The sequence below is a fragment of the Trachymyrmex cornetzi genome, unplaced genomic scaffold (assembly GCF_001594075.2).
Source record: "Trachymyrmex cornetzi isolate Tcor2-1 unplaced genomic scaffold, Tcor1.1 scaffold223, whole genome shotgun sequence".
Lineage (NCBI taxonomy): Eukaryota > Metazoa > Arthropoda > Insecta > Hymenoptera > Formicidae > Trachymyrmex > Trachymyrmex cornetzi.
Genome location: NW_017296881.1, coordinates 3,517,204 through 3,542,671, shown reverse-complemented (window position 1 = coordinate 3,542,671; position 25,468 = coordinate 3,517,204). Strand labels below are relative to the sequence as shown.

At 31.6% G+C, this 25,468-nt stretch overlaps 3 protein-coding genes across 5 annotated transcripts; all 3 read right to left on the bottom strand.

The window, feature by feature from the left end:
• Nucleotides 1-603: 603 nt before the first annotated feature.
• On the bottom strand, nt 604-5,795 carry Mcm2 (DNA replication licensing factor Mcm2). Its single transcript, XM_018506400.1, has 15 exons — nt 5,614-5,795; nt 5,124-5,296; nt 4,774-4,937; nt 4,544-4,626; nt 4,289-4,471; nt 3,771-3,982; nt 3,476-3,668; nt 3,186-3,389; nt 2,823-3,054; nt 2,497-2,747; nt 2,076-2,240; nt 1,607-1,924; nt 1,270-1,452; nt 1,026-1,181; nt 604-738 (listed from the first exon to the last, which is right to left on the bottom strand). The coding sequence occupies exons 1-15, from the start codon at nt 5,614-5,616 to the stop codon at nt 610-612; spliced, it is 2,649 nt and encodes an 882-aa protein (XP_018361902.1). The 5' UTR covers nt 5,617-5,795; the 3' UTR covers nt 604-609.
• A 1,526-nt stretch (nt 5,796-7,321) lies between these two features.
• Ctps (CTP synthase) lies at nt 7,322-13,290 on the bottom strand. The gene is made up of 11 exons (XM_018506401.1): nt 12,998-13,290; nt 10,203-10,373; nt 10,028-10,113; nt 9,740-9,871; nt 9,312-9,476; nt 8,930-9,217; nt 8,757-8,845; nt 8,347-8,645; nt 8,154-8,261; nt 7,827-8,042; nt 7,322-7,660 (listed from the first exon to the last, which is right to left on the bottom strand). The coding sequence occupies exons 1-11, from the start codon at nt 13,161-13,163 to the stop codon at nt 7,572-7,574; spliced, it is 1,809 nt and encodes a 602-aa protein (XP_018361903.1). The 5' UTR covers nt 13,164-13,290; the 3' UTR covers nt 7,322-7,571.
• A 1,326-nt stretch (nt 13,291-14,616) lies between these two features.
• Nucleotides 14,617-25,462, bottom strand: MBD-R2 (PHD finger protein MBD-R2). 3 transcript variants are annotated; one of them, XM_018506272.1, is made up of 18 exons: nt 24,923-25,107; nt 23,112-23,616; nt 22,811-22,945; nt 21,954-21,980; nt 21,090-21,190; nt 20,838-20,920; nt 20,066-20,471; nt 19,161-19,275; nt 18,314-18,603; nt 18,218-18,229; nt 17,256-17,981; nt 17,018-17,149; nt 16,765-16,848; nt 16,267-16,552; nt 16,051-16,188; nt 15,583-15,977; nt 15,195-15,452; nt 14,617-14,949 (listed from the first exon to the last, which is right to left on the bottom strand). In XM_018506272.1, the coding sequence occupies exons 2-18, from the start codon at nt 23,603-23,605 to the stop codon at nt 14,825-14,827; spliced, it is 3,807 nt and encodes a 1,268-aa protein (XP_018361774.1). In that variant the 5' UTR covers nt 23,606-23,616; nt 24,923-25,107; the 3' UTR covers nt 14,617-14,824. The 3 variants fall into 3 exon arrangements, with proteins under 3 accessions (XP_018361774.1, XP_018361776.1, XP_018361777.1); XM_018506274.1 differs by lacking the exons at nt 21,954-21,980; nt 24,923-25,107 and adding an exon at nt 25,415-25,462; XM_018506275.1 differs by lacking the exons at nt 18,218-18,229; nt 21,954-21,980; nt 24,923-25,107 and adding an exon at nt 25,415-25,462.
• Between the last annotated feature and the right edge of the window lie 6 nt (nt 25,463-25,468).

Here is a 25,468-nt window from a genome sequence, read left to right as displayed (position 1 = left end):
TATTTCTGCTATTTAGCTTTTCTATGACATGTATAATTTGTTATATTTCTACTATTTAGTTTTCTATGATATATAGTACATATACATGTGATCATTTAATTTTGTTCACCAAATGGTTGAATAAGAATAATGTATCATACATATCATGCGTGAAACAGAATACAACCTATATCTTATTATATGAGAACATTTTCTTTTTGCCATTATTTGCGAGAATTGTGTTAATAACAACTGTCATTTCTTTTATAAGGGCTTTAAAATGTTTTATATTAAATATAAATGTGAAATCAATTGCTAGTTGTTGTATAGAATTGATATTTAAATAGAATGTATTAGTTTTGTACTGTTGTACGCACATAGATATATGATAGAAAAAACTGTTTGATTTGTTAGAAATGTATTATATTTAATGACAAATCACAATAATTAAATTTATATAATGAGATATTTAATAATAGTATTACAAATGTTAATGAGCGTTCTATCAGACATTTCAACATTAATGTATTGATATAAAAATTTTATGTGTGGGATAGAAAAAAAATCGCTGTTTTGTTACATATAATTTAAATATATGTGCACAAAAATACAACGCCGCTTTTCTCCGGATTAATCTTCAATATCTTCGGGCAGAGTCTGTATTATTACTTTTCTTCTTCGCTCATAAATAAAATTATTTGTCTTGAATATGTCACTCTCGTAGAACGGATGTAAATTATGTATGTCAATTTGTTTCGCCTGCAATCAAAACACTGATGTTAGTATAAAATGCGCTTGACTTCCCACAGACACGTAAAAAATGAATGAAAGTTGTCATGTAAACCTTTATAAATAATGTAAGATAATATTCTTATATGTAAACTATTTTTTTAAACTAATTAGGACAAGATAAAGTTTTTTTAGCCCAAACCATTTTGATTTTCTAATTAAGTGTAATTATATTTGTTAATTTTTTCCTCCTTTTTTTCCTTTCTCATTTCTGCGCGAACGTATTAAATTTAATATAATAATATAATTTGCATTACCCGATCCAACAAATCCTTTTCAGAGATCTCGACGGTCGTGATACGTCCGCCGTGCAAAGCTTTTTGAAATGCCAAAGTATCTAAAGTGATTTGTCGCAGTATGTAATATAAAAGTTCGCTGTGATCTTTCTTATACGATAGGTATTTCTGGAACGTCTGTAACGAGATATGCACGCGTTAAAATAGAAAGTAAAAATAAACATAGATTGAAAACGCAAACGAACAAATAGGAATTAAGAGATACCTGACGCATAGATTTCATAACGGAATATTTCTGCGTATCGACAAAACTATCGAGAACCATCCTGATGGCTAGGTTCATATCACTCTCCTGAACATGATCCCTCAGATGCATCTTGGCACTAGCCTCCGCCATACGAATAATGCTTTCTATGTGGCGGACGGTGATTGGCAAACTCCCAGTCGCCTAAAATGTGATAATCAAAAACAATCATAAAGCGATGCATCAAAATCTTTTTTACATTTAATAATACTTAATATTTTTTTATTAATTTTCTAAGATTATATATGAACAGAGAGAGAGAGAGAGAGATATTCTTTCCTCTGTTTTACTAACTCACCAAACTTTCCTGTCTCAACTGGCTATACAATTTCGCCACTTTGTCTTGATCGATGCTGGTCAGCTTCGGGTGTACATTCTGCTTCGCGTAAACGATATACTTTTTTAAAAGATCTTGGGGAATGCATAGATTTTGCGTGGCAGGATCCAATATTACAGCTTGCGTTCTCTCTGTTCTCTCTGAACTATCTGTCGGGTGATGCTTGATGTGCGAATTTACGACAAATTTGGCCAGATGACGATCTTGCATGGGATCAACCTCATCCTTGACTATACACAATACATCAAATCGCGAAAGAATCGGTTCCGATAGGTCCACCTATATACAATTTAATACATAACATATATAATTATCATTTGATCCCACATGTTTGTACAAATTTTATATATATATAACATATATTTTACAATTTAATTTACAAATTACAATTTTGTGCAATCGCAAATTAAAAAATGCTAAAAGTACATACATTTTCCGCAAAGGTCATACTGGGATCGTATCGACCGCCGATGGGATTAGACGCCGCTATCACTGCGCATCTGGCGTGAAGAGATGTAACGATACCGGCCTTCGAAATAGAAATACTTTGTTGCTCCATAGCTTCATGGATAGACGTTCTGTCCTGATCATTCATCTAGAAAAAATTTGTGTTGTTTCTAATAACTATATTCAAATTTTGTAATAAAAATTATACAGATTTAAACATAATTTTGATACTACATATATATAAATAGTCTATATATTAATATAAAAATTATAAATATTAACTTCTCTCTCCTTTTCTCTCTCTATAACAGTCGTTATTGATAACATAAAAAAGTATGATATTTTTATAGATATTTACGTAATCAATGAGTTATTAGTCGCATATAAATTATATAAATTTATACTTTGTCGAACTCATCGATAAGGCATATTCCATGATCGGCGAGAACCAAAGCCCCAGCTTCCAAGGTCCATTCTCTGTTGATAGGTGATCTCCTAACGTAAGCAGTCAAACCAACAGCCGAAGCACCCTGACCTGTAGTGAAGACAACTCTCGGTGCCACTTTCTCCACGTATTTCAAAAATTGTGACTTGGCGGTGCCAGGATCTCCGCATAGTAGGACGTTTATATCACCGCGAACTTTGTGCTTGTTGCCTGCATGTTGCAATATGATGCAAATAAGAAGATGTATAGAAGACTGATAGGATGATTCAAAGAAGAAATAAATACCAGGATTCTTCGGCTCGCCACCAAATATTGCCAGGGCTAAAGCTCTCTTTATGTTTTCATGGCCGTAAATCGAAGGCGCGATACTCGCGACTATACGATCCGCGATGCGCTGATCTTTACTTAGAGCGAGTATACTCGAGATGTCCTCTTCCGTCAGCGAATCTACGATTTCTTTCGAATCTTTGACAAATAAATGATTGGCTAATAGAACTGTGGAGAATACTGGAAAGCCCTGTAATACAAAATACAATGGATATAATCTTATCCCTGTAAAAAGTTACTCTTCTGAGAAAAAACTTGTGGAATAGATAAATGTAATATAAAAAAACGTAATTAATATATGCAACAAAAATTTAATCCCACCTGTTCAGTGTTCAAAGAACCATCATAATTATTAGTATAAATAGCTGTGACGTCTATTTCGTCCCCTGGTTTGCAACGATCACACAGGTCAGATAACAGAATGCAATCTTTGCTACGCGGTATTCTGCCAGCGGGTATTCTACCCGGGGATTCTTGTATCGTTATTTTTTGATAATTTCTATATATAGTTTGCTCCATATTGATCTGATACATGCGATATATTGTACATAAGTAAATGTGATAATTTTAAAATTAGCTGTAGCAATCGAACGTAAAATTCTTTGACTTACTGTGAATGGACCGGCACTCTGACATTCGGGACAAGAGCCTGGTTTAACTTCTGTGTTTTGAGATTGGACAAACGGTCCAAGAATGTAGTTACATTTTGTACAGTCGTACTTCACCACCGACAATTGCGGCAGGACTCCCGTAGTTGCCGTTACCACTCCAAGAGTTCGAACCAATTGATTCAAGTGGAGTTTTCTGTTGTAACAAAGTAAAAGCGACATAATTTTATACATATTCTATTTGTATTGTTGAGTAAAATATAACATTAATTAGATGATGCACATAACATATTTTTACCTGAACGTGCGTAATTCTTCGATCAACGGCAATTCCGATATTCTCACGTGAATCTCCGACGTGACTCTCTCGTAACTGGGAAAAATCGTAAGCACCAATTCCTTCGCCACTTCATCAAATATCTCGAGCATTTGATATGGCGCTTCTGGTAAAAAATAGGCCAAAACATGTTCCTTACTGGCGAGAATAGGAAATTCCACTATGAAACTGGACTATTAAAATAAACATAAAGACCTCCATAAAATAAAAACTTAAATAAAAAAATAAATATATACACTAAAATAAAAACATTTTATTTTATTAGAAATACAAAATTAATTAATTAAAAATGTTGATGACTCAATAGAATATATCAATATATTCAACAAAATTTTATTTGTATAACTATAAAAGATTGCTATACAAGGTATAAAATAAAATATTCTATAATCCCAAATATTATAAAAAAAATATATAAAAAGGTATTTTTTAAATTAAAGTTTAAATTACATTAGAATTATGTAAGAAATTCGATATACCTGATTGCTCTCACACATATGGCGAATACGTTCTTTATACATATATTGTCCCTTGGAATTTGTATGAGTGCGAAGAAAGCTTTTAAAGCGGTTCGAAATTTCTGTTCGTGGTCCTAACATCATAACCCATTCCTTTACTGAATGTCCTTTGGTATCCTCTAAATTTTCAATGGATTCAATCATCTGAAATAATCAATAAGTTCATTATTTAAATTATAGATACTTTTTTTTACATAAAAATTGAAATGATCTTACTTCTGCATCCTCCAGTATGCCAGTAGCAGCCTTTTCAGCCATACGTCGTTTACGTGCTTGTACATCTTCTTCATCAGTTTCATCTAAAAGTACAAAGGAAAATATTTATATAAAGATATTTAATTTTATAAGTACACTTTTGAAACTTTAGAGATCAATGTAATACAAAATTAATTCAGTATATTTGTTGTTTTATCTTTAGATATCAGTAAGTAATGAAACAAAATTACCATAAAGAAGATCACGATCATCCCTTATGATGCCAGCCGCACGATCTCTTTTTCGCATTTCCGTTTCCGCGGCTAAACGTTCGCCCTGAGACATTTCTGAGTATTCTTCGTCATCCATTAGATTGGGATCATATCTATCTAACCCTGACATGGGTCGATAATCTCTGTTAAAAAAATATATAATTTTATTAATATCTTCGAGTATTTTTCTTGTTCACATAAAATAGTTCAACAAGATAAATCATTTCTTCTTATTAAAGTTTTTTAAACTTATTAGATGTTAAATATTGATTTATTCTTATTTATTTATTTTTATATATTAAAACATTTTAAAAACATAATATCCTTACGCCTCCATATTATCTCCAAATAATTCTTCTCCTTCTTCCTCATTATCAACAATATCTCCATCAAGTAAATCAGATTCATCTTCAAATGGCTCATCTATATCAGGTGCAGGAGAAGTTTGTTGGCTTATTGGATCAGTATGTCGATCAGAATGGATAGGAGAACTTGGTTGACTCTGACATATATAAAATTAAGTATTACTTTAATTTTTAAAAAGTATGAATTTAATAAATCATATTATTTAATGCATATATATGATAAAAACATAACTATATATAATTCTAAATATATTCAAATATATGTTTATATTTATTTACTTATGTGTTTATAAAATTTTTATATATGTAATACATACTATATTTATGATTGCCATAACATCTTTTTTATTTGCATTTATAATTATATCATATTTTATTCGCTTTTATAACATGCACATATACATATATGTGTAATTACATTAGTAATAATACATAATAATTTTTGAAAGTTTACCATGATGCTATTTATATGCTATCGTCGTGAAAGAAATCCTGCTTCTATATGATTGCAAAATATTCAATATAATGACGTTTTTCTTCTTTTGTAACAAAGCTGGTGACACGGGAATTAAACTATCAAACTACCTGCCACACAAACCGTCAAGCCGCACTTAGCTTTGATCACATTTCTTCTTGAAGGTCCTTGTCTGATAAATTGGTATTGGCCACACTTGGCGGGAACACTTTATAAAGAATTATATCATAGAATGTCGATAATAAAGATAAGCATCTCACTTGAAATCCTAACCAATAAAATTTGTCCAATACTGACGAATCAGCTTTCATTTAATCTCATGAAGGCCCGTCTACAATACACGGAGTAAGAAGTAAGAGTAAGAAATTGACCAATCACAGTCGAGTATTCTTCTCACATTCGACTGTGATTGGTCAATTTCTTACTCTTACTTTTTACTCCGTGTATTGTAGACGACGCCTGAGGCTACGTATTATGGAATTATGCATTCAAAATGAATCCCGATCAGAATTATTTCTTATAGGCCTTCTACAATAAGCCACAAGTCAGAACGTCAGAAGTCTAAAGCGAGGAGCACAGACTCTTGCATAACGCATAACACATGAGGCATAAGAAATTGAACCAACCAGAGTTCTCTATTACATGGAAGGGAAAGAAACGGAGAATTTCAATTGGTACATATTCTTATGCATTACGTGTTATGCGTTATGCAAGAGTCTGTGCTCCCCGCTTTAGGAAACACAGTCAACACAATTATCGTTCTATCTTTGTCATTCGTTGAATGTCAAATAGGATAAAATTATGTTTGTGTCGAGTGTCTTCTAAAAGGAAAGCAGCCAAAATAATTTCGCCCGGAATCCAATCCGACTTGTTCCATAAGTCTGTTCTTTATTCCCGCACCAGTTCAGAAAGTGCAGGAATAAAGAACAGACCTTACGATAAGTGCCAAAATAGTTTAAATTTTTCCGCGGAAAAGTACAGATTTAAAAATTTACGAAGATACTTCAGTACTTTTTTTCCCTTGAAATCGGAAAGAGAAGACTCACATATTTCTCAAAATATAAAAGACATTAGAAAGAAAGATTACAAATAATACACTTCACATCGTATTTTTTCAATAAATATTCAAAATATTCTAATTTCTATAAAAACGAAAATTCATTTTTGTTCTATTGTAATGGTTTACTAGTTATAATTTTAATATTTTTTGTCCTTACAATGTGTACATACACAAATTTTTTATTAAAACGTAATTTATTATAAAATATAAAACTTATTAATATTCAATGAATTTCACATTTTACATACATTACAAATATTTCATACAATTATACATTACAATTTCATTTTTTTTAAATATTGTTACTCGAATAGTCGATCAATATATATACACATAAGGAGCAGACTCAAAATGCGTTTTGTCCAAAATTTGTAATTTTCAGAAAACGAGAAAGAAAGAAACTACACACACAAGTAAACTATGCACATTACAGAAAATAACAACATGTCAATAGGATGTAAAATATTGAACATGTCAGTAGGATGTAAAATATTGAACAAAATTGCTTAACAATTGCTAAAAATGTTAAACAAATGCATTTTGTTTGTCTCTAGTTAAAAAACATAATGCACTTCGAAATGTCTATGTTTTTTCAATATATAAATTAACAATGAAAAAAATGCTTTCTGAATATGTCAGAGTAGCTTATAAGTCATTCAACATTGAATACTACGCCGTCTCTAACTAAAAAAATAAAATTTTTGATAAAACGTATTTTGAAAGTCTGCTCTTCATATCCTTTATGTTTGATTATTTAATCGAATTATATAAGTAGGAAGCGTCAGACAAAAGCACAACTATGAATCAAACTAATTTTAACTAATTTTAACTAAAATTATGGAATGAAATAAAATGAAACAAAAAATGAAGCTATATTCTAGTCATTAAGACCCGATGTACTGCTACTACCACTTCTACTCGTACCATTAAAATGTACTTTTGTCATTTCTTCTACGTAATCATCATCTGTAACAAGTCATATGTTATAAGAATTTTATACAAATTAAAATTGCCTAACTCGTTATATTGCTATCATATGTAATATAATTATATTAAATGTGATATCAGATTTATTTATATATATTATTTAATATAATAATTTTTAAGTTTTCTTCGTTGTCTGATTCATTACCTGATTCATTATCACTCAACTGACGTGGCGAAAATTTACATCCTCGTGCTAAGTATTGCTTCAATTTGCCAACACTGGCTAAAATTAGACCAAGAAATGGTGGCGATGGTTTTAACGGCCTTGACAAATATTCAGGATGAAATTGAACAGCTACATAATAACTATGTCCTTCTAATTCAGCAATTTCCATTCGTATATTTTCATCATCGTCGCGACCTATAAGAATATTGAATCATATATTCTTCCTTATCTTAATTATATACAACCAAGATTGTTATATTTAATGAAAAAAATTGTAATTTTATCAGGAGATACAATCTAACTCACCTACGAATTTTAAACCAGCCGCTTCTAAGTCATTAACAAAATCTGGATTTATCTCATACCTATGTCTGTGCCTTTCTTCAATAATTTCCTTATTATCATACAATTTCTCTAAAGAATTGAGAATTATAAATGAAAAAATATATTGGTGTCGAAAAGGAAATTTAACTCAGTCTCAATGAATTCTATTACTTACTTAAGATAGAATCACCGTTGTAAAATCGAGTTTGTCTTTTGCCCAGTCTCATTGTTCCGCCCATAATACCATGAGTATGTTCCGGCATATCTATTACTACGGGACTGTTAGTCTCTGGATCGATTTCTGTGGAATTTGCTGTTTCAAGACATAAGACATTTCGCGCAAATTCAATGACCGCCGCTTGCAAGCCCAAACAAATCCCGAGAAACGGCTTATCGTTCAATCTGCACCACTCGCAAGCTTTTATTTTTCCATTCATTCCTCTCTTCCCGAATCCACCCGGTACAATAACGCCGCTGGATACAACGAAAATACATTTTAATTTAATATCTTGTATGATCAAGAATTATGTGAATAATACATATCGAAAAGTAGATCATAAAAATATTACACTGAAATATACTTACTTGCTTTTACAAAGCTGTTGCCAAGCTTCATGATATAGGACTGGATTCTCAGATAATGTAGTTTGTTCTAGATTAGCAGCTTCTATGAACTGTAATGATAATCCAATACTTAAATATATATGATCAAGCGTGCATGATACATGTATATAATTATAATAATTGCAACACTTTACTGTCAAGTTTAGTTTATATCCAGCCCCAATGGCAGCATGTTGCAACGCTTTTGTAACGGAAGCATAGGAGTCCTCGAGTTTCGTGTATTTACCCACTAGAGCAATGTTAACGTCTTTTCGTAGATGATCAACGCGTTCAGCTAAATCCCGCCATTTTCGCATAAAGCATCGCGGACGTGGAACTCCGATATTCAATTGCAATCGATCATTAAGGAACTCTATAACACCTTGATATTCCATAAGAAGCGGTACTCGATATATGGATGTTAAATCGTGAATAGTTATGACCTGATTGAATAAGATATAAACATACATATGTTAATATTATCATTAATGTTTTCATAACAATACATTGTAATATTAAATATTTTTTATAGTTTACCTGCTCTGGCGCCACATGGCAGAAATTCGAAATTTTCTCCTTAACGGAATTACCAATAGGTTGTTCTGATCTACAAACTATCAGATCAGGTGACAAACCTAATCCTCTTAGCTCCCTAACGCTGGATTGCGTCGGCTTGGTTTTAGGTTCACCCGTCGATTTTGGCTAATAAATCCAAGCAGAACACAAGTCATTATGACATCAAAATGGTTCCAAAATGTTTATTAAAAGTTACTTTTCAATTATAGCTATGATTCATTTTAACGTCATTATGATTTGTTCTGGATATTCATATTACTGTAATTGTTCAGAAGAAATTATTCTTATAAAAATAATTCATAGAGTTTTGCAAAAATTATTCGTACACTTATTATTAAGTGCATTTGTAGAAGAAATTTACACAAGTATGTAAAGCTCATAATAGTTACCTGTGGCACTAGGGATACATGCGCCACACAGAAATTTTCTTTTTTTACTCTAAATTGAAATTGCCTAAATGCTTCTACAAATGGCATTCCCTCTATATCTCCTATTGTGCCTCCTAATTCCAATATGCAAACCTATAAAGGATTATTAATATACAATTAAAATAATTATATTATAAATTTATACATAAAATATTATTGAAAGAATATCTATTATTTAAATTTATATTTGTACATTTTGGGAAATTATCTAACTGTATATAATAATAAAAATTTATGAATTAACAATACCTCTGGTTTAGTTCCATCTTCTGTTACAGATTGATTCGCGACTCTCTCCACCCATTCCTGAATAGCATCTGTAATATGGGGCACCACTAAAAAAAAACAAGATATTCTTTTTTTATTAACTTATATAACTCAATGTACGACAGATATCTGCAATAAATATAAATAGACTCGTAACCTTGTACTGTTTTTCCTAAGTAATCTCCCCGTCTCTCCTTCGTAATGACATATTGGTAAATTTTTCCAGTTGTTATGTTATTGTCTTTATGAAGAGTGATGTCCAGGAAACGTTCGTAATTACCTAAGTCCAGATCCACCTCTCCGCCATCATCGAGTACATAAACTTCACCTGTTTAACATCAAGAGAACCCTAGAATGCATGTTTACAGATAAAAAGACAGCAAAGATGCGGAAACAAAAGCGAATGCGTCTACAGGAAACCAGTAACATAAGAATGTTTTCCTTCAAAGAATTCTTGTACCTGACAGCTGACTGCATATCTGACTGAACAATGGGACGGGCGTATTATGTTTCACTTACGAGACCATTCTCATTGAATAGTAAAAATAACTATAGGAATATAAGCATTCATGATAATTAAAATTTTAACAATAATTTTCTACCAAATTGATTATTTTGATTATACCTATAATATAAATTTTTCTGTTTTGTTTGTTTTGTGCAGTTAAAATTACAATAAATAATTTATTGTTAGCATAAACAATCTTGTTTTAATCAATAAGAAATATTTTAATTAATTATAACGTAATCATGAATAAAATACGATTTTAAACATAAACCTTATAATTTGTAATACAAATTTTTTCTTACAAATTTTAATGTGCAAAACTTTTAATTGTATTTCCCTTCTTGTTAGCTTTTCTTTTTTAAATTATATTTTTCATACTTTTCTTCTATTCAAAGATTAAATATGAGATTATTTTATTTCATTATGCAAAAATTTAATAATAATCTTGTTTTTATTGTAATCTATTTGGTGATATCTAACTATGCAGGAAATATACTTTGATCATTCTAATTCCTTATACAAAAGAATTATTTAATATAAACTTAAAAAAATTAATAACGGTTGATTTTGCACAGATTAACGTGACAATTAAAATTTATTTAATCGTAAACAAATTAAAATTCAATTTTTTATTTTCTGTTTATAATGCAAAATAAAAAGGTTTTAAATTTAAAAAGTACAATAACGGTTCGCTAACTTGACGTCAGCTAAATTATTGGATCGGAAAAACCTAAAGGCTAACTGATCAACTCCGATTAATTTTATTGATTCTAAATAAAAGAAATTAAAAATAAGAAGAGCTACGAACCAAAACAAGATGAAAATATGTCTACATAAAACTAACGTTTCAACCACCTTCGGGTCATTTTCAAAGTTCTAAACTAATATGTATATAAATAGCGGTTGATTAAAATAGACTAACACAAATAAGTAATTATAAAAGTACAATGCCAAAAAATAATTAAAAGTAGACGTTCGTTGTTTAGGCCTTGATATCAGTTATTCTTTATTATATATTTTTATTGATTCTATTTATATTATACATTGATTAATTTATCAAGCAATATTATTTGGCTAACATAAATTAGCTATTAATTTTCTTTGATATATAGAAAAAGACCAAATTAAACGAGTTTAGAATTTTTTTGATGGCCCTGCCGGTTAAATTAATCTCTGATTAGGCTAATCAGAATTAATTTACGCCCGTTTCTACTAATGTAGATTATCTTTAATTTCGCTTTACATTTTTTCTTTCTCATTTTTAGAAAAAAATTCTAATTTTCTAATAAAAAATCTAATTTTAGAAAAAGATTAAAAGCAAGTTAAACCAAGATTAAAGTTGCACTACGTTAGTAGAAACAGATATAAAAAAAAAATGAAGAGCAAGTTGAACAGAGATTAAAATTAATCTACCCTAGACAGCATACAATATATTTATAAAATATTTACAAAATATTTATAAATATTTATAACATTTATTTTAAATATTTTGTAAATATTTTTGTGTGGTCTTGGATCGCATAGATTATAAACATTTATTATAAATATTATGAAATATTTATTGTAAATGTTATAATAAATGCTATGAAAATACTTAATGAGATATTATAATCCAAATAAAAAATACTTATTAGAAATATTTATTTATATTTACCATAATACATGAAATATTTAGTCTATATTTTAATAATATTTCAAATAAAGCTTTATATATAAAATATATATATGTATGTAATATTTATGCAATATTTAAAAAATTGAATATTAATAAATATTTATCATAAATATTCTGTGCTGTCTGGGACATTGATAGAAATAGACTTCAGTCGCCCTAAAAATATATTTGCAAATCGCAAACGAATCAAGTTCAAAATCAAGGCGGGTCATCGCACATATCTATTTGCACTTCTCTGCGACGGTGCCATAATTATAAGCGATGTAAGATGTAACGATATTGACAGAAAATGGCGACGCGCCAGCACATGGCTGAAAATTTTACCGCCACAGAAAAAGCTGCCGCATTACCAGTATTTTTTAGGATCTTCATCACATAATCATATGACAAGTTTCATTCGGACGACAAATTAATTTTTTTTCTGCTCTCAACGGCGAACAGATCGAAGGTGAATAAACGAGATTCAACGCCGGTGAATTTATTCGAATTTAACCTTGTGGTCTTTCGATATTCCTCGAAAAATTTAATATATTAAATAAATGTAATAAAACATTTAGTATTTTCAATAAATATAATATATCCCTGTCGTTTAGAATGGAGAAATCGCAACGATAAAAAAAAGAGAAGTTTCGAATTATTTCTAGCGTCGTTGAAACGCTCGAGATTCCGCTGTGATTTTTCCATATCGAACGGACATGAGAGAAATCGACGAGATCGAATTCGACGAAAATCCCGCCAATATTCGTGACGTTAAAGCCGTGCTTCTCACCATGCTCGTAGGGTGAGAACGTCCCGGCGTCTATATTGATGTAGGGATCGATTTTGATGGACGTCACGCGGATGTTGCAATGCTTGAGGATGGTGCCGAACGAGCTGGCGATGACACCCTTGCCCACACCGCTGATCACACCGCCGGTCACTAAAATGTACTTCATAGCTGCCGAATTTGACCAGACCCGTCCACCATGCGAGAAAGAGAGATTCGTCCGCGCAAACGCGCGCGAAAATCTCTGCTGGTCTCTACGGTCCGGAGCGAACTAAAGTCAAGTTCAGTTACTTGAACGAAGCGGACCGGACGGAATGCAGAACACTCTTGTGTATGTAATATGTATATTAGATCTGTCTTTGTAGTTGTACCGTGCTGTACTTTCGCTCCTAAAATGAAACAGATATATAATTGACGTTGCGGAAAAAAAAGATGGAAAAGTGCTAAAACGTTACAAGGAACGAACTTGTAATGCTTGGTGCAACAGTAAAGATAATATTAAAAAGAGGTCTATCCGCAAGAAATCAATTTTACTTCGAAATCTAAATAGCAATATTTTATTCCAAGTTTACATGGTTAATTTTATATAAATAGTACATATTATGTACATACATACACTATATATTGATATGTATATGAAATATATATAACATATAATTATGTAGCATATATTTATATAGCTTTGACCTTTTATCAATTTTTTAATTTTTAAAGAGAAATTCTAATTAAAAATTTTTTCACTAAAATTAAAATTGCAAAGATATTGCGATATAGACTATATACATTTATTTTTCTCTTTCATTTAATCTAGCAACGTATAAAATTTCATAAAATAATTTTGGAATAAATTTAACAATTTAAAAAAAGCATAGGGTAAAATAATTATCAATTATCTATATAACATATTTTAAAATGTAGGACTATGTAAAATGTTCAATAATATTAATGATAAACCATATAAATAATTCTTTGAATGTACATAAAAAAAAAGAGCATTTAAGTTGGGACTATGTTGTCACTCGATATTAGGATGTACACAGAGACGTATACAAACTACAACAATTTTTAAAATATCTTTTTACTTTTTAAATATTGTTACAAGTTTAAAATAAACACCAAATCTAATAGATTTATTTAATAGCTATCTTAAATGATTGAATTTTATTCCTACTGAGAAAACAATTATTTGCATTGGTGACACAAGTCGAAGAGAAATATCACTTATATATCTATATATATTGTACTTATATCTATATCAATGTAGATATATATCACTTACAATATATAGATATATAATATCACTTATATATCTATATATTGTACTTCTATATCTATGAGGGATGCATCGGATATCCGATAAGTATCCGGTATTCGGTATTATCCGGCACTTTCTTTCCGACCAGATAGTCAGATATCATTAGTATCCGGGAATATGTCGGTTGAAATTTTAAATCATTACATTGTTAATTTTTTATTATATAAACGAAGTCGACCGCCGCGTTTTTTTTGTCAGATTCTTTCGTTTTGGGTGAAAACACGTCGAATAAGTGTATTTTTATTAAGATTTGAGGTAGGGGGGATTCTAAATAATTACCCAATTTTTTGTCCAGATTTTTTTTTTAAAGAAGACATTGTCCCGGAATCCGGTCGGATATCCGACTCGGAAAATTGTCTTTCCTGATATTCAAGAATATCCGAATATCCGATGTTACATTCCTTTCGGATATTAGATACCTGGTAATTTTACGATATCCGGTGCATCCCTAATATCTATTATATATCCTCTATATACATAAAAATACATTATGCTCTTAAGTTTGAGAACTGTCTTCAACATAATGCTGCCAATTTTCGGACTGTGTTCAAATCACGAAGGAGCATCTGGACAGTCTGCTTAGTACGGGGTTGTACAAGCGGATCCGATACAAGTTCATCCGGGTCCATTGCCTCTAGAGCTGTGTATTAAAAAACACATGTATTAATACCAATTTAATCTTAAATCCCAAAACAATAGGTGTAGTAAGTTTTAAGTCGTAAGATATCGGCTAATCACAGTTAAATATAAGGAAAATAATTGACTGTGATATATTTTTTACAATTTAAGGTTTACTATACCTATTGTTTCGGAACTAAAATATTTTTTAAAGAAATGCGTGTCATGTTTCTTCGTGTTTTATATGTATTTTTTTTTCTTACGTACCAAAAATTTGCGTTTCTATGGATGTTAATCTTGAATCAATGTGACATTGAAAATGCTCAATATGTTCTAACAATCGCATTCGGCATTCGGCTGGATCAATCGGCGCTTCTGGCTCTGGTATAAAAGGCTGCGGAAGTGCGGAGACTTCATTCTCGACGGTTATACTAGTTTCTTGTTGTACGTTGTCAATAATAAGCGATCCAGACTTGAGATTCTCAGGTACAGGATTATCAATAATAGTTTTGTCAGCTAACAAATCTGTATAAAAATATTACACAATATGTATAACACAGTCGTATTTATTGTCTTAAATGTTAAAAATTTAATTCTACCGATTAAAAAATAAAGGGCTGAATAATTTTTTTCTATTTCGACTGCATCACTGTACCTGTTTCTTCCGCTTTAATGTCTGATGTAGTAATGTCCTTTTCTTTTATGTCTGAATTACTACTCGTTAACGCGTCTAAAAGTATATGACTGTCTTTTGAATTCATCAAGCCTTCCTTTTTGTTGATAATCTTGGATTCGTCAGAATGTGTGCTATCTTCTTCCAAAATTTTCATCAATTCCGAATCGGAAGCAATCGATTTTTCATCTTGATCATCCTTCGATAACTTGATATCAGTCTTTGTCTCGACACGTCGCGGAATTTCCAAACCTGTATCAGTAAAACTTGCCGCTTTAGTTATTTCCATCACTGGTACTGGTTCCATATCTATTTTCGACATATCCATTTTCTCCCAATTTTTGGCCCAAAGATATAGTTTCGGATGATCTTTCTTTCTGTATAAATTTAAACAAATTAGTCACTATAACGCAAACATAATTTTTTCAAGTAAAAGAAAATATAACTTACTGTGCTACATTGATTTTTACACGTAGACTATGAAGAAGTTGTTGAATTTGTAAAAGTGCAGCAACCAAATCATAAGAACGCTTCAACATTGCAGTCCTTTGATTGATCATATACTGATTTCGAGTTCGATTAGGTAAGCTGCAAATAAAAAAATAAATAGATTATATATATATATAATTATGATACACGATCGAAGTACAAACGTGAATAAAATACCTTGACAACTTTCCTTCCTTAATCCAGTCCTGATCATGAAAATATTTCTTAGAAGGTCGTTGTCGATGTGGATTTCGGCAAATGTAACAAATGTATTTTTCAGGAACATCCTTTTCCTTTTCAATGAAATTACAATGACCATGTTGCCAGCAGAGACAAAGATCGCACTGTATCATCAAACCATCCTCTTCCATAAAGCCACATGTGCAATTTATTATTTCTTCTCTTCGAAGCTGTTCTACTTTTACCAGTTCGCCATTGATCATCATCATCACTCCTTCACTTTCTATGATACAAAGTCAACACATTTATTTATGTAAAATTTACATAAAATTTTACAGTAAAGACATGTGTGATGAGAGATGTATATTAAGTACTAATGTGTATTTCTTGCGAGCATATAAAATAAAATGTAACAATGAAAACAAAATTGGCAATACATGAAATCATGAAACAAAGTCAATAAAAGATTAAAAAAAAAAAAAACAAACAATGTACCTTCTGCATCATTATTAATATCTGTTTTGATTGCATCCCCTTTTAGGGGATCAGCTTTATCAATGCGTGAATCATTTAGTTGACCTAAGAAACAACAGAAATAATACAATAGTAAATATTATACGACGCATTCTGCTTTAAAGAATCCCAAGTACATAGTTGCATTAAATTAAAGAAAAAAAAGCATATCTAAAACAAAATAATTGTTTTCGTAACGTGGCTTTGTAAAGTACGGCAAAACGCTCGCACTTACTATTCTGGCTATTTTCGTCGCTCTTTGAATCGGATTTTCTACGGCTATATCTATACATAAGTGCCGTAGGTCCTTCGACGTCCATAGCACTGTCGTCTAGATCACCGAAACTATCGGTAAGATCTGACATACCTATCCAAAGGAATATTGAATACTATGTAATCTTTTTTATAAATTAATGAAATATAGAACTTGCCTTAGAAGGAAAAAATCTTGTAAAAATGTGGAAGCTTCTTACCATGTCGTTTCTTTGTTTTAACTGACAAATCCGCATTGTGTTCGGTAAGCCTTTTTTTCTGGTTTTTTGCGCGCTCACCGTGCGTCATATCATCCAGAGGTTTTGTCCTATCGGTCCTTTGCACCTCCGATGCTGCGACTGGTCTTACAGGCAACAGAGTTTTAATGCCACCTTGCGCTTTTTCTTCTTTTACTTTCATGTCAAATAATGTACCGGGGGACAATGCACAGACATTCTCCCTTTTCTTTTCAATATCTTCATCTATCTCTGTACTGTGATTAGATATAGGTGACATTGTTTCAATTTTCATATCCTCCTTCTGCGAATCATTACACTTTGTTAATTGATCCATTTCTTCTTCTTCCATCACTGGACCAGGTATTGACGGAGATGTTGGTTGCATAGTATTCAATGTTGATTGTAATAAAGTAGATGGCGATTTTTCAAGAACAGATTTTTTTTTCGCAGATTTATTCATTTTCTCCATGAACGTCGGTTTTTTGGGAATTATATCTTCTATAGATTCCCCGATCGTTCTTGCATAAGCCAAATCTTCAACTTTTGGGGTAGAGCCCAGAAATTTAGAATATTCAGGATGATAATGTTTGATATGCATTTGTAGCAAATTTTCTTTTCGAAAATTTTTATTACATCCTTCCTTAGGACATTTATAAGCGCTGTCTTCCATTTCTACACGAAGTCCACCACGAAGTCCAATAAAGACAGCTATTTGAAAGAAAATTAATAAAAAAATTATAATATTCAAAGATTTATATTGTTTTAAAAAACCACACATCTACTTAATTAACATAATTTATATAATCTTATTAATTTCAGCAATAAACAAGATAAAGAAAAGTTAATTGTTAAAAAAAAAAATAAGAATACATAAGCTTATATTCGCTATACTTTGCTTGGAGTCTACATAATTTTGCAAAAATACAATATCTATGAGTACTTACAATAGATCATCTCTGTTGAATTAGTAGAATGTAAAAAATATTGCAAAGATTAAAATGTGATGTGCATTAAAACGTAATATATTGCAAAAATCTTACCACCATCCGTTGTAGATGTAGTAGGCATGGAGGTGACTGGTGTAGTGTCGATATTAGTCGTCACCGTCGTAAGTAATGTATTCTCAGGTGTTTTTGTTTTGGGTAACAAGGTTTTGATCTTCTTTGGTGTAACTTCCGATGCAACTTCCTGTTTCACGCGATGTGGGTGGTTTCGCTTTCTGCGATGTATACAGAAGTCGAATTTTTCGGGGTCGAAGTCATACTGCCCTTGATTCTCCATGAATACCCTGATGTCATTTCTCGATCTGAACTTCTTCCCGGTTTGTTTACTGTTATAAAAAATTGTACACAAATTTTATTATTTCGTGTAAAAATTTTATTATTAATTGTTGTGAATAAAATATATGATATATTGATATACGATATACTGAATATATACTGATGACATTAAAGATGTTTAAAGAGAGGAAGCTGTCGTCTCAGTCGCGAGGAAATTTCCAATGTAGATCAAAACATAGTACATGTAGCGCGGACATTATAATCATGACATGATTCGACGATCGAATTTGGTATAGGATTAATTGTTAGAATGTAAAATCATACGTAAGGAAATATATATAATTGTAATATCGAACAAGGCGAATATATGTTGTGAGATTAGATTATGTATGGAAGTATTGTTGTAAGTCTGTTTTATGCATTATTGGTTGAATATTGAGAATGGTCTGATGACAGACCGAAACGTTTATTTATCAGTAATTATTTATCAGTAAGATGAGTGAAATATAAATAATTTGTTAATAAGAATTCGCTATTTCAATCCTGCGCACGTGGAAAAAGCCATCTAAAACCGAATTTTATCAATAAAATATATCTTTCATCTTACTGTATAAACAAGACGTCCCATTTTCCAGCAGATGAGCCAGCTTTTCTCTGTGTAAAGTGTTTTTCCCAACCAGGAGGCAATCTCTTGTCTGGTACTATTATAGATCGGCGAGGTCCTGAAATATTTTTCATATTTTAATTAATAAAAAGGCTTTATGATCAAATTATTAATCAGGAGCACCAAAATCAAAGCAGGTTCTTTTTGCAAAATTAATTTTTTCTAAAATTTAAACTAAAACAAGGACTACGAGCCAAGCTGGATCTTATTGCTAGATTAATTACAAAAACATAAGTTTATTGACAAACGTTTCGACCCCTATTATGTCATTCTCAATGTTGAAATTACAATTTGAACTCAATTTCGTTATGGATGATTGTGAGCAGTATTTAATGCATAAACCTGAAGAAATAGATGATAAATATTCGGATAAATTATGGATACGTTACAGCGCATGGTGGTCATCACGATGTTGAATTTATATTTTATTACATTTACCATCTAAATCATCATATGTATTAGCAAGTGATTGTTTTTCAAATGAGTCATTGAGTTCAAATTGTAATTTCAACATTGAGAATGACCCAATAGGAGTCGAAACGTTTGTTAACTTATGTTTTTGTAGTTAATTTAGCATTAAGATCCAGCTTGACTCGTAGCCCTTGTTTTAGTTTTAATTTTAAAAATTATTTGAGCCTATTTTTTTTTAGTATTTTAAATTTTTTCTGTCACTATTATTATATAGTTAATTTACAAATGTTCAGATCTCTGATGATTAGGCCACCTTCAGTGTGTCAAATAAACAATATACACATATAAAATTAATAATAAATAAATTTCCATGTTATATTGAAATATTATCTTTACAGGGTTAAAAATATTTTTAATGAAATTCCACTGTAACTCACCATCATTGCCATCTACAATATAAGATTCTGTTCCTTGTGGTTCTCCATCAATCCATTCAGGACCAACGTTTTCTTCAACTTGATCCGTTTCAACCTTGGGTACTTCCTTCTTGCTTTTCTTCGAGTACGATTTGATTTTTGAGGGATTAGTTTCAAAACCTTTCAACAAATCTGTTCCTGGATCATAGCAAGGACCGTATTGGGTACCATCCATCTCGATCTTGTTCTCTGTAGAAGTTTCTCCACTTTCCTTGACGACAGTCTCCTCCTTTTTTGGTGTTTTGTCAATATCTTGTTTTGTGCGTTTCCTCGAGTGAGTGTTAAACAACTCCATAACTGTATGCTTCCTTTTCTTATCCCTTCTTTCTTGTTTACTGCCGATATACCCATCCAGTTCGCTTATTTGCTGTTTATGTAAAAAAAAAATCATCTTAGAAATCATGTTGATAGAATGTAACGTAATACTTATTTTTTTTTTGGTTGGATTTCTTGAACGATTTATTTCTTTCAGTTTAGTTAAAAAACAGATTTAATACAAAAATCTTCTGAAAAATTATAAGAATCTCAATTAAAAAATTTCATCTGCAACACAGCTTGTTCAAGTTTCTGCTGTAGAATCACTTTTGCATTTATATGACTTATTGAAGTAGTAATTAAGAATTAAACAAAATGATACAAGATTCACTATGGAAGTACCATTTGGTTTTATTAGCTCAGGTTTTCTTTAAATAACTGAGAAATAACAACATAACCTCAATCCAGAAATCTATACCTTCGAATTTCCAGCAATCTTGGTCATTTTCGACGACTTGACGATCTTCGCGTATCCATCGTCGAAAAGCACGTTATACCTGTCTGAGAAAAAAACACTTTATTTAGGACTACCTCGAAGCCACATCAGGACAGAAAAAAACATTAAGTATATCCACAGATTCGTCTCTGAATATAGACAAACGTCAAATCTATGGGAACGCAGTCTAGCCTCTTCCGCTCGCGCGGCTAGGGGTTAGGTTAGGTAGCTTACCATTCGTCAGGACCGCGCTGACTTTGGCTGGATACTTTTTGCCATCCACCCACGTAGCGAGTATCCTCTCGCCCACCGAAAATTCTTTCATCTTCGCTTCCCTGCGGGTGCGAAATTTTCGCATTATACACGCGGAACAGAGAACACGACGATTAACGACGAAGCACGCACACGAATTTTAGCAAAACGGAGGGAAACAGGGAAAACTACAAGTGGGGGTTGGAGAGAGGGAGGTAGGAAAAATGTGAGTCTCGCGTCGTTAGGGTTTCTCATTTTTTTCCCCCTCTCCCCGAGAATTTGATTCCTAGAGGGCTAGGCTAGATGTCCATAGAGTTCAATTGTTAGCCGTTAGAGATTCGTCCGATTTATCTGAATTTGAAAGTCTGGATCCAACGTTTCGATAGAAAAATTGTTATAATACGTTTGAAACATGATAACGTAAGTATATCGATGAAAACGAGATACATAGTAATTATACAATGCTCGTTCGTATCAGACAATGTATGCGAGACACTGCAATGCATAATTAGTATTACATCACACTACATAAAGAAAGTTTCCTATCCTACGTTATCCGCAATGATAAGTCGATATTTTTATTTTTACTACGTTATATATTTTTGCTTGTGTAACATAAAGAAATCAGAGTCAATGTACATAGTGTAAAGTGAACATTTTATTTGTGTATTCCGTTGTTTGAGATATGTGGATAATGGGCCAATATTTACCATCCTTGCCAAAGTAATCAATGAGGATTCTAAATAGTATTTAACTCTTGTTAATTGCAGCACATAAACAAGTAAAACAATAAACTATTACTGCTATCAAGTATTAGAACTATTCATTAACACAATTTCAACTTACGGAGATGGCGGAATCCAAGCTTGTTCGCTTTAAGGAAAGACAAATAACAATAGCTTAAGATATAATCCTTTTAGACCTTTGGCTGATATTCATGGTCGATTCTTATTTAATATTATCTTAAATACAGTCTTTAGATCTCATGAACTAATAAGAAAGCTGCATTAGTGTCTTAAGATATTATTGATGGTCTTAAAATAAAAACAAACTATAAATACCGGCCATAGTCTTATTTCAAAAAATCATTTTAAGAGGATGCTAAAGTGATCAAATTATTGACATTATAGTTATATAAAAATTTTCGAATTAACTAAACGGAATCACAAATCTTTTTACAGAATTAAAGTAGATGCAAAATTAGAAGTGTAGTGGACTTTACTAAAATCGAAAAAAGTTAAAAATACAATTTTTTTTTTAATTTAGTATAAAGTCCATTGCATCATCTCTCATTCAGTCAATTCGAGATTTTTATACGACTGTAATGTCGATAATTTGGTCACTCCAGCATCCCCTTAAATAATGTTTTAAAATGTTACAGAGTAGATACTACTCTGTGGCTGGTATTAATAGTCTATTCTTATTTTGAGACTGTCTTATATAGTAGTTTCAAATGCTAATACAGCTGTCACTGGCTTATGATATCTCAAGACTATACAGTCTTAAATATGTGAACTGACTATGAATACCAGCCTATGATTTAATAAGGTAATTAAATAATTTATGATATCTTAAGACTATACAAAAGACAATTTTAAATAAGAATCGACTTTGAGAAATATATAGAAATGAATTAAATAATTTATACGAGTCATCGATGCTGTTACGACACTTTCAGTGATAAAATTATAACACCAACTTACTTTTGTGGGGTTTGTAATACACGTAGTCTGGAGCTGTCCATTGGTATCCATTCATCAAATCTCGAACTCCACTTGTCAAAGTGTATTAAAACTTCCCTTTCGTCCCAATCTGTTTCTACCACTTTTGCAGAATACCTGCGCATAAATATTAATCAATATATATTTATTTCATCAAAACTTTTAACATAATTTATAATTTATCTTGTCCATATAAAGTTGCAAGCACTTTTTGTACTGCACAATAATTTCTCGTGTCTTCTAATATACATTTTTTATTGAAATTGTACCTGATGATACTTGCCACTTATCGTTAAAGTCTTTCGCTTCCAATTTGGCACCAGGAAAAAATTTCAAATCACCACGATTTAAAACTTTTGGTTTCAATTCTTCCGATTTGTCGAATTCCTTATTGCCAGATAATTTTAATTCCTCCTTTGTTATTAGATCTTTGGCACTAGCCTTCATTTCTGTTTCTGGCTCGACGATACCAAGTTGCATCGCTACTGTATTCACTTTATCCGAATTTTCGCTCGGTTTATCCATCTCGGATATTTTTCTTTCTTCTTTCGAATTTATCATTTTGCATTCATTATCTGTTACTTCCGAATTATCAGGAAGATTTAAGGAGTCTGCTGACGACTCAGGTCTGGAATAACACGTTTCACCGCAACTGTCAGATTTAGGTGTTCTCGCTTCAGATAATAACGGTGAGGCAGAATGTTCCAAATTTAGTATTTCCGAATTGATTAGGTCCAAATCTTCTTGAGCGTATGATGTAGAAGACTTCACCGACATGATAACAGGATCTGAAAAGGCGGAAATATATAATTGTTCACTTATCTTAATAAAAATTGTAAATATACGATCTTTATCCATGTGAAAAAATTAATTAAAATAAAACAAAAATAAAGTTCCCGATAAAGTCATTTTAAGAAATTGTTTTTCCCAAGAAAAAAAAGAACGTTTTTATTTTTATAAAGATAAGCTAACAAGACTACAGGATATCCCAAAGTATCGAAAGTTTCATCTCTTTTATAATAGGTTTAACAAATTTAAAGTAGATGGATCTTTTTAAAAATATCGAGACGTCAATAATTTCCGGATTAGAAAGTTCGTTTTTCGTGAACTAAATTTCAAATGGAAGAAACGAATAAGAAAATTGTATTCTTTAGCGAATTTCAAATGACGTTGTCTCCAAATTTCGATAATTTCCAGATTAGAAAGTTCGTTTCTCGAGAAATAAATTTCAAATGAAAGAAATAAAAACTTGCATTCTTTAATGAATCTCAAGTGGAGCTTCCTCCAAATTTTAATTTTCTTTTACTTAGGAAAAATAAATTCAAAGTCAAAGAATCTCTCACTGTAAAACATGCGATTCTTTTTAGATATATATATATATATATGTATAATCAAATTTGCGGTGTATATATTATAGTGAATTACAGTGAAAGCATAAAATTTAATAATTGTATGTTTTAAAATCCAATAATTGTACTAGTAAATATATACAATTATTTAAAGTTCTAATAAGTCTAAAGAATAAAAATATATTTATAGTCATTAATAAATTTATATACCTATTAGCCAATGTATACACATAATAATACACTAGTAGATGTTATCAATTAACATAAATTCTTGCAAATTGCACATTTTATTAATAAATAATTTATTATTTGAACTCCGTAAATAATTCAATACTTTTTTATTTAATTGAAATAAAGAGATGAACACGAAATTATAGATTATGATATAATCTTTGATTACATGGAAATACTTGTTACACAAACAAAACTAAAAATTTTTCTAATAAATAGAAAACAAACGAGTATTTCTTATTACGTTATTTAGCAAAATATAATCTTCGTTCATTGCACAATACAGACATGGCACTTTGAAGTGTGCTTCATTTGTGCCGTTTGTAATATTCCATTTAAAAACACCTGTTACATTAGACTAGAAAATGTATACATTTGTCAGTGTATCGATTTGGCTTTTAACATTTTTGAATGATAAAATTAGTAAGTACACGTAGCTTCTTAATGATCGACCACTGATTTCATGCTTTTACTGTAAAAGACTAAAAATGCTATCGCGCCACATTGAGAGTACCGGCTTGGCGAGTTATCGCCGGCGAACATTCGAACGTCGCTGATCACTCGATTCCATTCTCACGCAAGCGTTCGTTAACGCTGTCAGGCGACAATGACACTGTCGTGTCGTTAGAAAAAGCGGACTTTTAGAATAGAGAACTACCGGCATGACGCCGGTGCGACGTGACACGTTCCCTCAGCGAGCTCGAAGCTAGCGCTCCTCAGTGCTCCGATATGCATGAAACAGACGACGGGACGGACGAGAAGAGTCGAGAGGTGAGGGAAATCGGGTGAACACAAGATAGAGCGAGACGAGGCGCGGGCGGGAGGGAGGGAGGAGAGAGCGCGCGCGCACGAGAGAGTGAGTGAGAGAGAGAGAAAGAGACGGATGCGCGAAACGCAACTACGTTGCGTTTTACGCCCGACGTGCACTGACGTGCACTTCGCTCTCGCGACACCAGGCGAGCAGACGTCTCTCTTCCCTCGTCCGGTCCCGCCGCGTCATACGTACCGGGATGATCGTGATAGTCCGCGAAAATCGTGGGTACGCTGCCCCGCTTGAGCA

What these genes read in the sequence shown, in the direction of transcription:
- MBD-R2 (XM_018506272.1), bottom strand. Translation starts at nt 23,605, where the DNA reads ATGTCGGTGAAGTCTTCTACATCATACGCTCAAGAAGATTTGGACCTA. An exon ending in CGACGAAAATAGCCAGAATA is followed by an intron (nt 16,849 to 17,017) that starts GTAAGTGCGAGC and finishes GTTGTTTCTTAG; the next exon opens with GTCAACTAAATGATTCACGC. An exon ending in TATTAATAATGATGCAGAAG is followed by an intron (nt 16,553 to 16,764) that starts GTACATTGTTTG and finishes TTTGTATCATAG; the next exon opens with AAAGTGAAGGAGTGATGATG.
- Ctps (XM_018506401.1), bottom strand. Translation starts at nt 13,163, where the DNA reads ATGAAGTACATTTTAGTGACCGGCGGTGTGATCAGCGGTGTGGGCAAG. An exon ending in AAGATGGAACTAAACCAGAG is followed by an intron (nt 9,872 to 10,027) that starts GTATTGTTAATT and finishes AATCCTTTATAG; the next exon opens with GTTTGCATATTGGAATTAGG. An exon ending in GGCTGGTTTAAAATTCGTAG is followed by an intron (nt 8,043 to 8,153) that starts GTGAGTTAGATT and finishes ATATTCTTATAG; the next exon opens with GTCGCGACGATGATGAAAAT.
- Mcm2 (XM_018506400.1), bottom strand. An exon ending in TGATCGTGATCTTCTTTATG is followed by an intron (nt 4,627 to 4,773) that starts GTAATTTTGTTT and finishes TTGTACTTTTAG; the next exon opens with ATGAAACTGATGAAGAAGAT. An exon ending in AGAGTGCCGGTCCATTCACA is followed by an intron (nt 3,390 to 3,475) that starts GTAAGTCAAAGA and finishes CGCATGTATCAG; the next exon opens with ATCAATATGGAGCAAACTAT.